Source organism: Pseudonaja textilis, chromosome 3 (assembly GCF_049901715.1).
Source record: "Pseudonaja textilis isolate UNSWEBS1 chromosome 3, rPseTex1.2, whole genome shotgun sequence".
NCBI classification, from domain to species: Eukaryota; Metazoa; Chordata; class Lepidosauria; order Squamata; family Elapidae; genus Pseudonaja; species Pseudonaja textilis.
The window spans coordinates 59,945,665-59,958,882 of record NC_141992.1 but is presented as its reverse complement, the minus strand read 5'-3'; the positions used below and the strand labels follow the sequence as shown (position 1 = coordinate 59,958,882).

At 37.6% G+C, this 13,218-nt stretch overlaps 1 protein-coding gene across 6 annotated transcripts in view; it reads right to left on the bottom strand.

Moving 5' to 3' along the window:
• ELAVL4 (ELAV like RNA binding protein 4) overlaps positions 1-4,448 on the bottom strand; it is a 134,725-nt gene extending 130,277 nt beyond the window's left edge. For 2 of the 6 annotated variants that reach the window (XM_087929897.1, XM_026707056.2), the window contains exon 1: positions 420-597. In XM_087929897.1, the coding sequence (XP_087786023.1) occupies positions 420-518 (99 nt within the window). In that variant the 5' untranslated portion in view covers positions 519-597. Of the gene's footprint in view, positions 1-419; positions 598-1,349; positions 1,598-4,377 lie in introns of those variants that run through there. The other 4 variants (XM_087929903.1, XM_087929901.1, XM_087929902.1 and 1 more) reach the window with 4 other exon arrangements.
• Positions 4,449-13,218: the final 8,770 nt, after the last annotated feature.

Genomic DNA, 13,218 nt, shown 5'->3' with positions numbered 1-13,218 from the left:
ATCGATAATCCCACGGTTCAAAAAAAAAAAAGGCAACAGCCTTTTTTATTCCCAAATACGCGCGCCTGAGTAAACAACTAGTTTTTTCCATTGCGTTTCCTAATCCCACTTCATTTTTGATTATTTCTCTCTTGCCTTAGTGATTTTCAGAAGTAGAAAAAATAACTAGGTTTTTTTTGGGGCGGGGGAGGAACATCGGTGAAATGCTGGGCATGGTTGTCAAATACAGATTTCTTAACATTTGGCGGAAAAAAAAAGGTTTAAGGCGGCAAGAGAACTACGCACGAGCAGAACTGGTTCTCAAACAGGGGAATAATTTCATACGCCATTTGTCAGGTTTGTTGATAGAGCGTCCAAAGGGGGGAAAAATCGAAATAATCCAACCGCATTACAAAAGATGTCCCGTAATCCGCGAATACCTGAGCGGCAGAGATTCTAGCCGCGTTTTGGTCCCGATAGAACCGGCCTTGCTGTGCTAGACGCGGAGGAATGGCCGATCCTTTGCCCTTTAAGCGCATGTTCGCTTCGGACAATATATAGAGAACTGTAGGCTAAAGTAAAGCAAAGAGACCGCGTCTCTCCGCACCGGGCCCGGGCAGAGAGGTTGATTTGCGAAAGGAGCTCGGATCAGCGGAATCCAATCCGCCGTAATGATGTGCGAGCCCAACAAGAGGCGAGCACGACGGCTACCCAACTTTCGGAGCTTGACACGTGATCGGAATCTTAAAGCTAAGGATTCTGCAACCTTCCAAGCGCGGCGGGCTCTCGGCCAATCGGAGCGCGTCGTCTGTCGGGTCTGCGAAGGGAAAGCGGGAAAGCTCGGCCGCGTCCAAGGAAGGAACACGAGGCCAAACGGTGGAAAAGTGTTATTGCTCCGACTATTCGGAGGTGGCAGTTTTTCCATCCGAAGAGCGTTACACGGAGGAGAAACGGCCTATTTAGTCGGAACTGGGAAGTCCTGCTGCGATGATATTGATTAACCTTATTCTTAATTGTAGGAAATTGCAACCATTCGCGGGAAAACTTATTTAGCAGAGGGCCTAGGATGAGACTGGCACAATAAATAAAACCCCTGAGTCTAAGATGGTTGTGGGAATCTCTGCAGGGCCACGTGCATCAAGTGCAGAGGAAAGAAGGCTGGCAATACCATCATGAATGGACTTACTTGAGATGGACTTACTAACTCTCTTTGAGTTAGTTGTACTTATTGATGAATACAGGTATACAGGATTGCAAAGGTGGTTTCTTTTCCAGGTCAAGGCTTAGTGATTTTAGTAGGACAAGCTTGTGAACAATTGTAATGTGCTCAAGCTCCCCCCCTGCCCCCATTGCAGACTCCTCTTATTTACCTTCTAAGAGACAGTCAGGGAGGAGAAAATCCAGTGGTGGAGGATTTTCCTCTGGGGACTTCTAATGGGTCGTGGCTTGTGAAGAAGAGCTATTCTCAAAATGTAACAATCCGTAAATACAAGCTCTTGAAGTCCTTAAAAAGGTTTCTTTGCCTAGCCCAGTAGGCTTTGTTGGTAGTAGTTTTATTCAAGCCTTTTGAGCTAGATGAAGAAGAAAAAATGTAATGCAAGCAAAACAACAGCTGTCATCCTCTGGGGATTTGTTGTTTGGTGAATCTGAGAGGGAAAAAGGGAAGGGGAGGATAAGTAACAGGGACTAGAAAAGCAAGTTTCAGAGTGTAGAACAACAAAGAATTGATAAGAAAGACCCTCACATATATGCTTTCTGTTGATTGGAAGCCAATGAGTCACCTTTGGGCCAATAGATAAAACTGGCATGAAATTGTGATACTGAGATCCTCAAAAATCATCTGGTTTTAGGAAAGCAATAGGGGCTTGCAATCCTTACAGATTGGGAAGAGCACCCAGTCCACAAATCGGGCTTGGGCCGAGTATGGATGCAAGAGTTGAAATCCTTAAGGCATCTTCATTTCTAGTTAGTTTATAGCAGTCGAACAGTTAAAGGCTACAATGCAAAAGCCTTTAGAAGAACACATTTTGAGAGCTTTTAAAGCAAGAGCTTGAATAAACTACATGACACTAAAGCCTGACACTCACATACTTGAGTGCAATACATGCTACTGAACAACGTTGGATTCACTTTTCAGATAAATTCACAAATGTTGATTTGCTTTCAAATAAATTTGTAAGGGCCAAGTGTAACATCAAGCACATTTCAATTTGGTTCCCCCACACACATGACTTCAGTAAAGAACAAGTTAGCAAAAATGCATAGACGCTCATTTTCTTTAATGGCTTAGTAAACAAAAGAAAACCCTTTGGTTGCTTTGTTCTCTTTTTTTACCTTGGTGTTTCTTTTATTAACACTCAGAACTAAATAGTGTAATTGTTTAAAAATGGAAGTATTGGAGATAAATTTACAACTCTTCCTACAACTACTAGAAAATATCAAAGGGTCTGATATAATAAAATATACTTAATGGCATTTTAATGTTCTCTTAAAACTACTCTAGAAGTTACAAATATCAGATGCTGGTGTGATTTTTGCTATGTAAAATAGTAAAAATTGGCTATAATTGTTTCATACCAGAAATACCTTCTATTTAAAATTTAAAAATGGAATTATCAGTGTCCTTGTATTGTAAGTGAAACAACCTTATTTCTAAATTTTGGAAAAGAGATTTGGTTGAGTCATCTTTTCCATGATGATGAGAAACACTAAGAAATTTAATAAATACAAATAATCTAATTTACTTGTAATTCTTTAAATCGGGTGTCAAACTGGCAGCCGATGGGCCAGATGCATCACCCACAAGCCATGCCCACCTCAGCACCACAAAGGCAAAAAAAGTTGCGATATGTCACATACATCATGTGACATGATCAAATTTGACACCTGTGCTGTAAATGATTGTGGAGATATACTATACTGCAATACAATTACTTCTTGCAATACAATTTACTTTGCAATTAATGTGTTTATAATCTAATTTTATACTTCCTTACCTTTAGCCCTATATATATTAATACGTATTCTCATTTTTCATAACTTTTACATTTTTATCATCCATAAATATTATTGCTATTATTTGTGTTATCCTGTATTGATGGAATACTAAAATGCAAACAATGTAGGCTATACAAGTTCATTGATATGTACATTGTTATTAATTGTGGAAATACAAAAACAAATTGAATATACAGTCATGTTTACCTAAAATAAATGCAAACAAAATATAGATGTTCATATCTGTTTAAAAATATCAAGCCATTGTGAAGATTGCATGGTATGATAGTTTTCCTTAATGATTGAAAAAAATCTTGTTCTTTTTTTAAAAAAATACTAGTAAAAGGAAATCAGAATCATAAGGAATTTCATAGAACATAATTTTATCACAAAAACTTGTTAAAAAGCAAATAAAAGGAATAGCACCTAATTAATGATCTGTTTCCCAAATATGGTTAATATGGTTTCAATATGAGAAAAAGCTACAAGTAATTGTAACAATAGAAATTTTGTGTGTTTGTATGTCTTAAGAAGTTTAGAACTTTATGTTCGAATTATGTGCAGTTTACAATAATTGCAATACTATATAGCTACTCAGTATTTGTGCTTGAAAGGGATATATTTATAATTCAGTAATTTCTATTGATAGTTCAAATATTCCAATTTTTACCTCAATTGCAAAATAATAATAATTTTGTGGAGCTGCAAACTTACCTAATGGAATTATTCTGTAATACACTATATTTCCTTGACAAAATATACAGATTTAATATTTACTTATAATAAAGCTTAATAATTATTTGCAACAATGAACATACATATTTGGGGCTAAAACACGTTGAAATTGGTGGAACATTTTTGCAACAGAATGTGCTTGTTATTTAAAATACATATCCAGTTATGCCATTGTAACTTAATTTAAATTTGAAATGACTGTCTTCACAAATGTTTACTTTAGAGTAGATCTTTTGAAGTAAATGGAAAGATTTCAAAGGAAAGATTTGAAAATCACATTCTACAGTAATTTTGGGCTTATAAGGCCAGAATGTATACTTAAATGCTATTATTTTTGTATGAGACCCACCTAAAATTATTTAAAGTATTCCAGAAACAATCAGAAGATTGCTTAATAATTGATTTTATTAACAGTGCAAATATATTATGGCAAATCTATTATTGCAGATTAATTAAAATTGAACCAATAACTCACATCAAGCTTCAAAACTCAAATAAAACTATTAAAATTATATAGCATTTTAATGATTTATCCCTAATAGCTCAAATTAATAGTTTTGAAGGAATATTTAATATAAACTAAACAGTTTTAGTTAGATACACTTCTCATATAAAAAGAAAAAAAGTGGAAATTTCCTTAAAATTAGAATTAAAATAACAACTTACATTACTTGTTTTCAGAGAAAGCTGTTGTCTATATAATACTTGAATTAATGCTAAGGTTGAGATTTCAATGTATGAACTGCACATTTGTTTTGTTATGTAGCATTGCCTCTACCTGAACATGTAATTGGTATTACTCCTCCCACAGACCGCCCTGTTTCTTTGTCTAGTTTCAGTGATCCAACAATAACAACCTTGCAATCTCTAAAACAGATGGGTATGAATAGAATGGATCAAATATATCTCCAACTGACAGTAATATTCCACTTGTAGTAATAATCCTAAAATAATATAGAAAATGTACTGTCATTGCTTTCCAACAGTATGAACTATAGATTCAGATCTTTCAGTAAAATTTAAAGTTTTTAAAATATAGTTGATAATTTACAGATGTAAGAAATATTGTATCATTTAGATATACTCATTTTTGTTCTTGTAATAGACAATGAGATCTAAAATCTATTAATACTTTCATAATAGTTTGGTATTACTTTTGTAATATTTTTATGCAAACATATTTTATGTTTGAGAAGTATTGAAGTTCCAGAACTATTCTTCTTAAAGGATAGGTTATATGTTTCTTTAAATATTGAGAATTTTGATGGATATTGATATATGTATATTCAAGTAATTACAGAATGTTTCATCAATTAATATGGATGACACTACTATGTGTAGTTATTGAGGACTTTAAATAGAAATGATAAGGAGTCTGTATCGCATCAAACAAAATTCTGATTCATATGACCATAGTTATGATTTATTGAAATGGATTTGACTTTCAAATTGCAAAATTAAATACAAATATTGACTAATTGTTATTCAAAGATGCAAAACAGTACCAAAATGGGAATGGAAGGTGAATTATAAGCTATCACTTGTACATGACAATCTATTTAAAAGTCAGAATTAAAAGCCTAGTATACAAATAGGGAGCACTTCTCAAATTCTTATTCAGCCTTACAGTGTAATACCATACAGTACAAGTAACTGTTGCAGTAGTGTATGTACTTACTCCAGAATACATGAATTTACATAATGATATAAGTCACTTTTAATAATTTTACAAGGTATGTCACCACTTACTTATTTAATTCACTTTGCTTCCAGGTCCAATTCAAGGTGCTGGTTATCATCTTTAAAGCCCTACATGACCTGGACCCTGGTTATTTGAGGGACTGTCTTTTTCCAGTTATATCTACCTGATCAACCAGAGCAGGGAGGGAGAGTATGGAATATTACAGTCCCCTTCTCTTAAGGAGGTCCATCTGGTAGGACCAAGAACAGCCTTCTCCATGATGGCTCTCTCCCTGTGGAATACCATACCTGTGGAAATAGGATTGACCCCCTCCTTGACAGCCTTTTGAAAGGCCCTGAATAAATGATTTTACCAGCAGGACCCCAGGGTGATAGGCAATTCACCAAGTGGTTGGTTTGTGTTGTCCAACTGCTGTCCAATTGATGCCAGATGTGGTCAGAGTTAGTGGTAAAAAATCATTCAAAAAAAATATCAATGCATCCTAGCATAAAACGTTGCTGATTGTTATAGTCTAAGCCTTTCTCCCTTTTCCTTCCAGACCACACAACCCAAAGTGTGGTTTGGAAGGAAATCCTTCTCACTTAAAAGTCTGTGCTGACCAATTGGCCCCCATCTTCACCCAAATCTTTAATAGATCACTAGAGATGTGCTATGTTCCTTATTGCTTCAAACATTCTACCATCATCCCAGTGCCAAAGAAGCCCTCCATCAAGGAACTGAATGACTACAGACCAGTTGCTCTAACATCTGTAGTTATGAAAATCTTTGAAAGGCTTGTGCTGTCCCACCTGAAAACCATCACGGATCCGCTGTTAGATCCCATGCAGTTTGCATACCGAGCACAACAGATCGACAGATGATGGGGTTAACATGGCTCTGCATTACATTCTACAACACCTTGAATCTCCAAATATCTACACAAGGGTCCTCTTTGTAGACTTCAGTTCAGCATTCAATACCATCATTCCAGACACTCTTCTAAGTAAATTAAACCAACTAGCAGTACCTGAACACACTTGTAAATGGATCATAAGCTTCCTAACAGACAGGAAGCAGCAGGTCAGCTAGGCGGAATCACATCCGATACCTGTACAATCAGCACAGGGGGCTCCCAAGGCTGTGTGCTATCTCCACTTCTCCCTATATACCAATGACTGCATCTCAAATGATCTATCTGTTAAAATACTGAAGTTTGCTGATGACACAACAGTGATTGGTCTAATTCGAGACAACGATGAATCTGCATACAAACAGGAGGTTATACAACTTGCCTCATGGTGTAACCAGAACAATCTGGAACTGAACACACTCAAAACCATAGAAATGGTGGTAGACTTTAGAAGAAACCCTCCCATACTACCACCCCTTACAATACTAGACAACACAGTATCAACAGTAGAGACCTTCAAATTTCTAGGTTCTACTATATCACATGACCTAAAATGGACACCTAACATCAAAAACATCATCAAAAAAGCACAACAAAGAATGTTCTTTCTGCGCCAACTCAGAAAGCTCAAACCGCCCAAGGAGCTGCTGAAGTTCTACAGTTCTACAGAGGAATTATTGAATCTATCATCTGCATCTCTATAACTGTCTGGTTTGGTTCTGCAACCCAACAGGAAAGACACAGACTTCAGAGGATAATTAGGACTGCAGAAAGAACAATTACTACCCACCTGCCTTCAATTGAGGACCTGTATACTGCACGAGTCAAAAAGAGGGCTGTGAAAATATTTACAGACCCCTCACATCCCAGACATAAACTCTTTCAATTCCTTCCCTCAAAACGATGCTATAGAGCACTGCACACCAGAACAGCTAGACACAAGAACAGTTTTTCCCCGAAAGCCATCACTCTGCTAAACAAATAATTCCCTCAACACTATCCAACTATTTACAAAGTGTACACTACTATTACCGTTAATCTTCGCATCACTCCTTATCACCCATCTCCTCCCACTTGTGATTGTAGGACTGTAACTTTGTTGCTTGTATCTGTATGATTTATATTGACTGTTTCCTAGTATGATTTGATTGTTGATTGTACCCTATGACTATCATTAAGTGTTGTACGTTATGATTCTTGATTCTTAATGAATGTACCTTTTCTTTATACTGAGAGTATTTACACCAATACAAATTCCTTGTGTGTCCAATCACACTTGGCCAATAAAGTATTCTATTCTATTCTATTCTATTCTATTCTATTCTATTCTATTCTATTCTATTCTATTCTATTCTATTCTATTCTAAATATAAAATACAACAGGAGACCAGATACCCTGATGAAATACATTGCTTATTTACATGGAAGAATATATCAGACCAAGAGTAAGCAACTTTGACTCCTATATGGGTGGCTCAGAAATTCTGGGAGTTGTAGATGTCCACATATTGTAAAGGGGCCATAGTTGCCTACCTCTATATTAGACCCTTCTTATGGCCAGTATTGAGTAAAGAGTCTGGGGAAAATGCCAGAAACCAGGTGTCCAGGGAACCTTGAAATGTTTTGACATTTTTATTTTAAAGGAAATAACATTTTGAATACTCACAATTATTACTATACTTGTAGTAGTGAATAATGCTGGGGAAATCAAGTTTGAAGTGGGTAGATAGGCATGTAAAAGATACTAGTGTACAATTTTATGACACCCAATTGCCCTGCCAGCAGCCAGCCCCCAAGAGATTGCCAGAGACATACAAGAACAGATCAACCACACTTGCTACTTCTGTCTCTTACTCATTGCAAGTTCGAGTCTGAATTCTGGTCATTGTACATGCAGACTGGCCAATATTTTTGTCTTACTCAAGCTGTTCTCTCTGTGTTGTGTCAAAATCTTCACAAAACTCACAACCAAGGAAGCTAGATTCTGTCTCAGTTCTCATAACCTCATTAGGTAAGTTTACTGTTGGTAGATTTCAGGCACTTAAAACCACACATATACTTTAATCTCTTTATTCAAGGGCCTATTTAATCTCTTTGTGTTAATCCTCTTTTCTGTTTCAAAATTCAAAGTGTCAGTAAATCATATTACCCAGTATAAAAATGTCCTGTATATATACAGGATCCAATCTGGGTTGGTCACTGGGATGAGAGGTTTAGCCTTCCGACTAAACTTTTGGATTTATGCTGGAGCCCATCCCCACTTCTCTCTTACTAGACTTGTAAACTAGTCCTGGTCAGTGACCCAGACTGGATCCTGGGACATGTATATTTAACTTCATTTGTGCATCTGTACGGTACATTTTCAATCCTTCCACTCGCTTTTGTATTCTTTGGGCGCTAGATAGCACATTAGCATCTTTATTGCAGCACCTACTTGTATCCAATTGCCTACCTCTTTGCCACAAGGCTATACTGCTCCTCCCTCACTTTCTCTTTTTTTGATCAGCCACTACTTACAAAAAAAGCAGGACTCCAAAGAATCCAAGGTCACATTCTCATATCAAAGAAAAAAGGAGCCCATGATCCTATCACACCACTCCTTCAACATAGTCTCTGCTCCTGCCCTTCATGTCCCAGGGCTGGGGGCAACATCAGCTGAGTCCTTAATCATAAAGTCATCAGACAACCTCGGCACAACAGAAAGCACACTTTGCAGTCATCTCATTGTAGTTTCTTATTGGCCTTCACCACCTCAAACCTTTGTAGCAAAGGTGGCTGAGTTCAGGAGTACTAAAAAAATTATATCTGGTTCAAGCTGTCATGACTGTCACAATTTCACCTGGGTAGTACTGCAGTGCCGCTTGATAGCAGAGTCCTCAATAATGATGAATCATGTGGGCAGAGCTCAGGATGTGGAGGGCTTAAAGGGTTACATTATTAATGTATTTGCACACAACGCACCTATGAGTTACTTCTTGACCCTCCTGATGTCAGTTGTGCTCTGCTGCCAGCAGTGCATGACAAACTATAGCAGCAGGAATTATAGCAGAGAATAGGGAAATTATGCACCTCACCAGCTACTATTGTGCTGGGGTCTTGCTCATGCTGCTCATCAATTGGATAATCCCATATTTAAGTCCTCCTTATCCTTTTCTTGGAGGAATATCTCTTTTTATGTATGATGTTTGCTTAGTTCAGGTCACATCAACAGTATCATATTGCCCAATGCTTTTGGCAAGTGCTCTTCCTCAGTTTACAACAGTTCATTTAGTGACCATTTGAAATTACAACGGCACTGAAAAAAGTGACTTGTGACCAGTTTTCACTCTTATGGCCATTGTAACATCCCCATGATCACATGATCAAAACTCAGATACTTGGCAATTGACTCATATTTATGATGAGTTGCAGTGTCCTGGGTCATGTGATTACCTTTTGCGACTTTCTTATAAGCAAAGTCAGTGGGGAAGCCAGATGCACTTAACTGTATTACTAACTTAATAACTGCAATGATTCACTTAATGGTGGCAAGAAAGGTCATAAAATGGGGCAAAATTCTCTATATTGTTTCACCTAGCAACAGAAATTTTGGGCTCAATTGTGGTCACAAATTGAGGACTACCTGTAGATCAGCTTAGAATTCAAAGAGACCCCCGAAATTCTCAAAGGTGTGATTGCTCCCACAAAGTGTCAAGTCATAAGTCCTGCATTAGACAGTGTTAGTCAGGATAGGCATCAGGATAGGCATCATACCCATGGTTTTTAGCAACCTGCACATAGCTGTCAACAAGACACATGGTATTTTGCCCTGGTTTCTTGACCTGGCCTACTTTGTAGGGCTGACCCTGGCATTAGTGAGCCATAACATGTACTGTCCTGAGGACAACAGGTGAAAGGCCTATGTGCCAGTTGTACCCAACCACAAATCATATTAGCTACAGAGTACAAAGGAATCTTCCAACAAGTCCTGTCTTTGATCCTTGGTGAAGATTATGTTTGATGGAAGGGCAACACAGTTCAGTGTCACTGTTTTCATGGGGATCAGTTACTGCTGGGTGGACCCGCAGGAGCTGGTCTTCTGATTTCATGGATGAGTAGGCAGTCTGGTGCTACTCGCTTCAAGATAAGTCTGCATGCTTATTTCTTGTCTTGCTGGTTTTCCTTTTGCAAAATAATAATAATAATTGAATGTCCATATTTGGAGAGGCAGTTATTTAGGTCACTACCCCACGCTCATTGTATAAATAGAACAATAAATGCATAGAAAGAATGTAATGGATGATGGTAAAGACCTAAAATCCTTTATGACTGGTATTTCACAATGAATTCCCAGTTGGATCAACTGCTTGCCAGTTGGAGCAACATAGTGCCCACACCATTATAAATTTTGGTACCAGGAAATTAGAAGATTCATGCATGTATCTTGAAAGAATTTGATACATATACTGCCCTGTTGAAAAGCAAAGCAGACAAGGAGAGTCAAGGCCTGTACTATGAAACTACTCCATTCACCTCTTTTTTCTGCCTATCTGTATAAGACTTTAGATTCTGAAGATAAGACATAAGGGTGCATCCTCTCAGCCACATCTTGCCCTCTCATGTCAACCAGTAATAATTATTTAGTAATTGTTGCAGTGGTAAGCCAGGCTGAGTTGCAACACCCCACACCCCCAAAAAAACAAACAAAAAGAAAACACATGGTCAATTCTTGGTTCCTATGGGTTTTTCTGATAGCGCTCCTTCCCTGAGACTTGGGGATTCAGAGGGAAGGTATGTTGAACATAGAAACTGACACACACTTACCTTGCAATTCCCACTTTTCAAGATGGTCTTCTGACTCTCCACATGAGGGTAAAAGCGATTCCACAAGATTACTTAAAAGACTATTAAATCAAAGTGTACCTATGGGGATGCTACCAGAGGCACCTACCATCATTGCTAGTACTAATATCTTGTCCCTTGTGCCCTATTGCCCAAGTGCATAGGACACCATCATTAAAAGCTATGACATTTGGAGAGGCAATGGAAAAGAAAATGGTGTCCTTTATTCCCAATTGAGGATGTCTGGAGAACTCACTCTTTCTAGTGCTCTAGTGAGCTAGAAGAAGCAGTTTTACTGCTTCACATACTGATTCCAGCTCAGCAGCTAGTTGTCCTGAAAGGGATGGTGGTGGTGGAATGATTCACAATGACATTTATAATTGCAACAGCACATTAATGTGCCTTTTTATTGTCCACTGCATGAAGTTCTATACAGTATATTTTCTAGAGGATGTCAAATTATTTTCTTGGCATTATGGATAACTGCAGTTTACTTCCTCCTTGTGTATATCTGTTGTATAACAAATGAACTCAAAAAATATCTTGAACAGAAGATGGCTACAAGTAGAAATTAAGTTCCAGAGGAATTGTGAAAAAATGTACTGGTTAATCTAAGTATGCAATCCTACCACAAGAATTACTTACTTACCTAACAATCCACCTTCCCCAAAGAATATGGCAGCACTTCAGAAATCTGTACGAGAAATGGAGGAAGTGATGAAGGCCAAAGGTCTTTCCCTACAAGGGTGTTTCTCAACCCCAGCAATTTTAATATGTGAGGACTTCAACTCCCAGCATTCCACCCAAGCTGGCTAAGAAATTCTGGGACTTGAAGTCCATACATCTTAAAGTTGCTGAGGTTAAGAAATGCCTATTTAAATCAAATTCTTTCCCCAGGCTTCCTCCCTCCCCCATCTGCAGCACAAAAAGTATTAAGTGAATTTGAAAAAGCCATTCAGGAACCAAATATTTGTTTTATTTTGTTTTATTTATTTTGTCAAGCGATTTATAAGATTACAGGTATAACTATAGACATAGTTTTGAGTACATGAAATGGATACATATAAGAAAAAAAAAAAGAAACAATAGGACAGGGACAGTAGGCACGTTGGTGCACTTATGCACACCCCCTACAGACCTCTTAGGAAAGGGATGAGGTCAATAGTAAACAGACTAAGGTTAAAGTTTTGGGGGTTTGGGGAAAAAAACCACAGTCAGGTAGAGTATTCCAGACATTGACCACTCTGTTGCTGAAGTCCTATTTCCTGCAATCAAGTTTGGTGCAGTTTACCTTGAGTTTGTATCTATTGTGTGCTCTTGTATTGTTATGGTTGAAGCTGAAGTATTCATTGACAGGTAGGACATTGCAATATATAATTTTATATGTTTAAAGTGACCAAAAATCAAGTCAGAAACCAACCAGCCACCTTACAATTACTAGAAACTAGCCATGTTATATATCTTAAACCATACAGAGACAAAACTTATGTATATGTACACATGCACACACTCACATTGGGAAAAGCAGCCAATACCTCTCACTCCTCCTCTAGTCCCCATCCCAAGAGGAGGAAATAAGCCATTCTGAAGAAAAGTAGAGAAATAAAAATGGAACAATTTTGTAAGGTGTGAATCATCCCTTCATTTAGCCATCTAAATAAAAGATGAGGCTTATGCTTTTGCCTTTGTTATTTATTTCATGAAGGCATAGCTAAGACTACAAAACCTTTCTGCATATATTTTCAATTTTATATATTTATACATTCTTTAGGTCCAGGTTGTTCTTTCTCATAGCATTAACTTTTACTGAAAAATCTCTCCTCCCCTCCCTCCGTTTTTACTTAGGCATGATGATCACTTAATTGATCGAGGTCCTCTTCCGGGTACAGCCTCGTTGAAGTTCATTGATTTTACTTGCTAGTCAAATGCCAGTTATCCATCTACATGGACTGGCACGGTTTAATGCGTTTATGTCAGTATTTTATTCTTCCCAATTCTTAACACTTTTAATCCCGGTACAAACCATTCGCAGGCAGTAGTAGAGGGAATAAGGAACTTCCCGTGTTGTGACGTACGTTGCCATGGTGACGTTCCA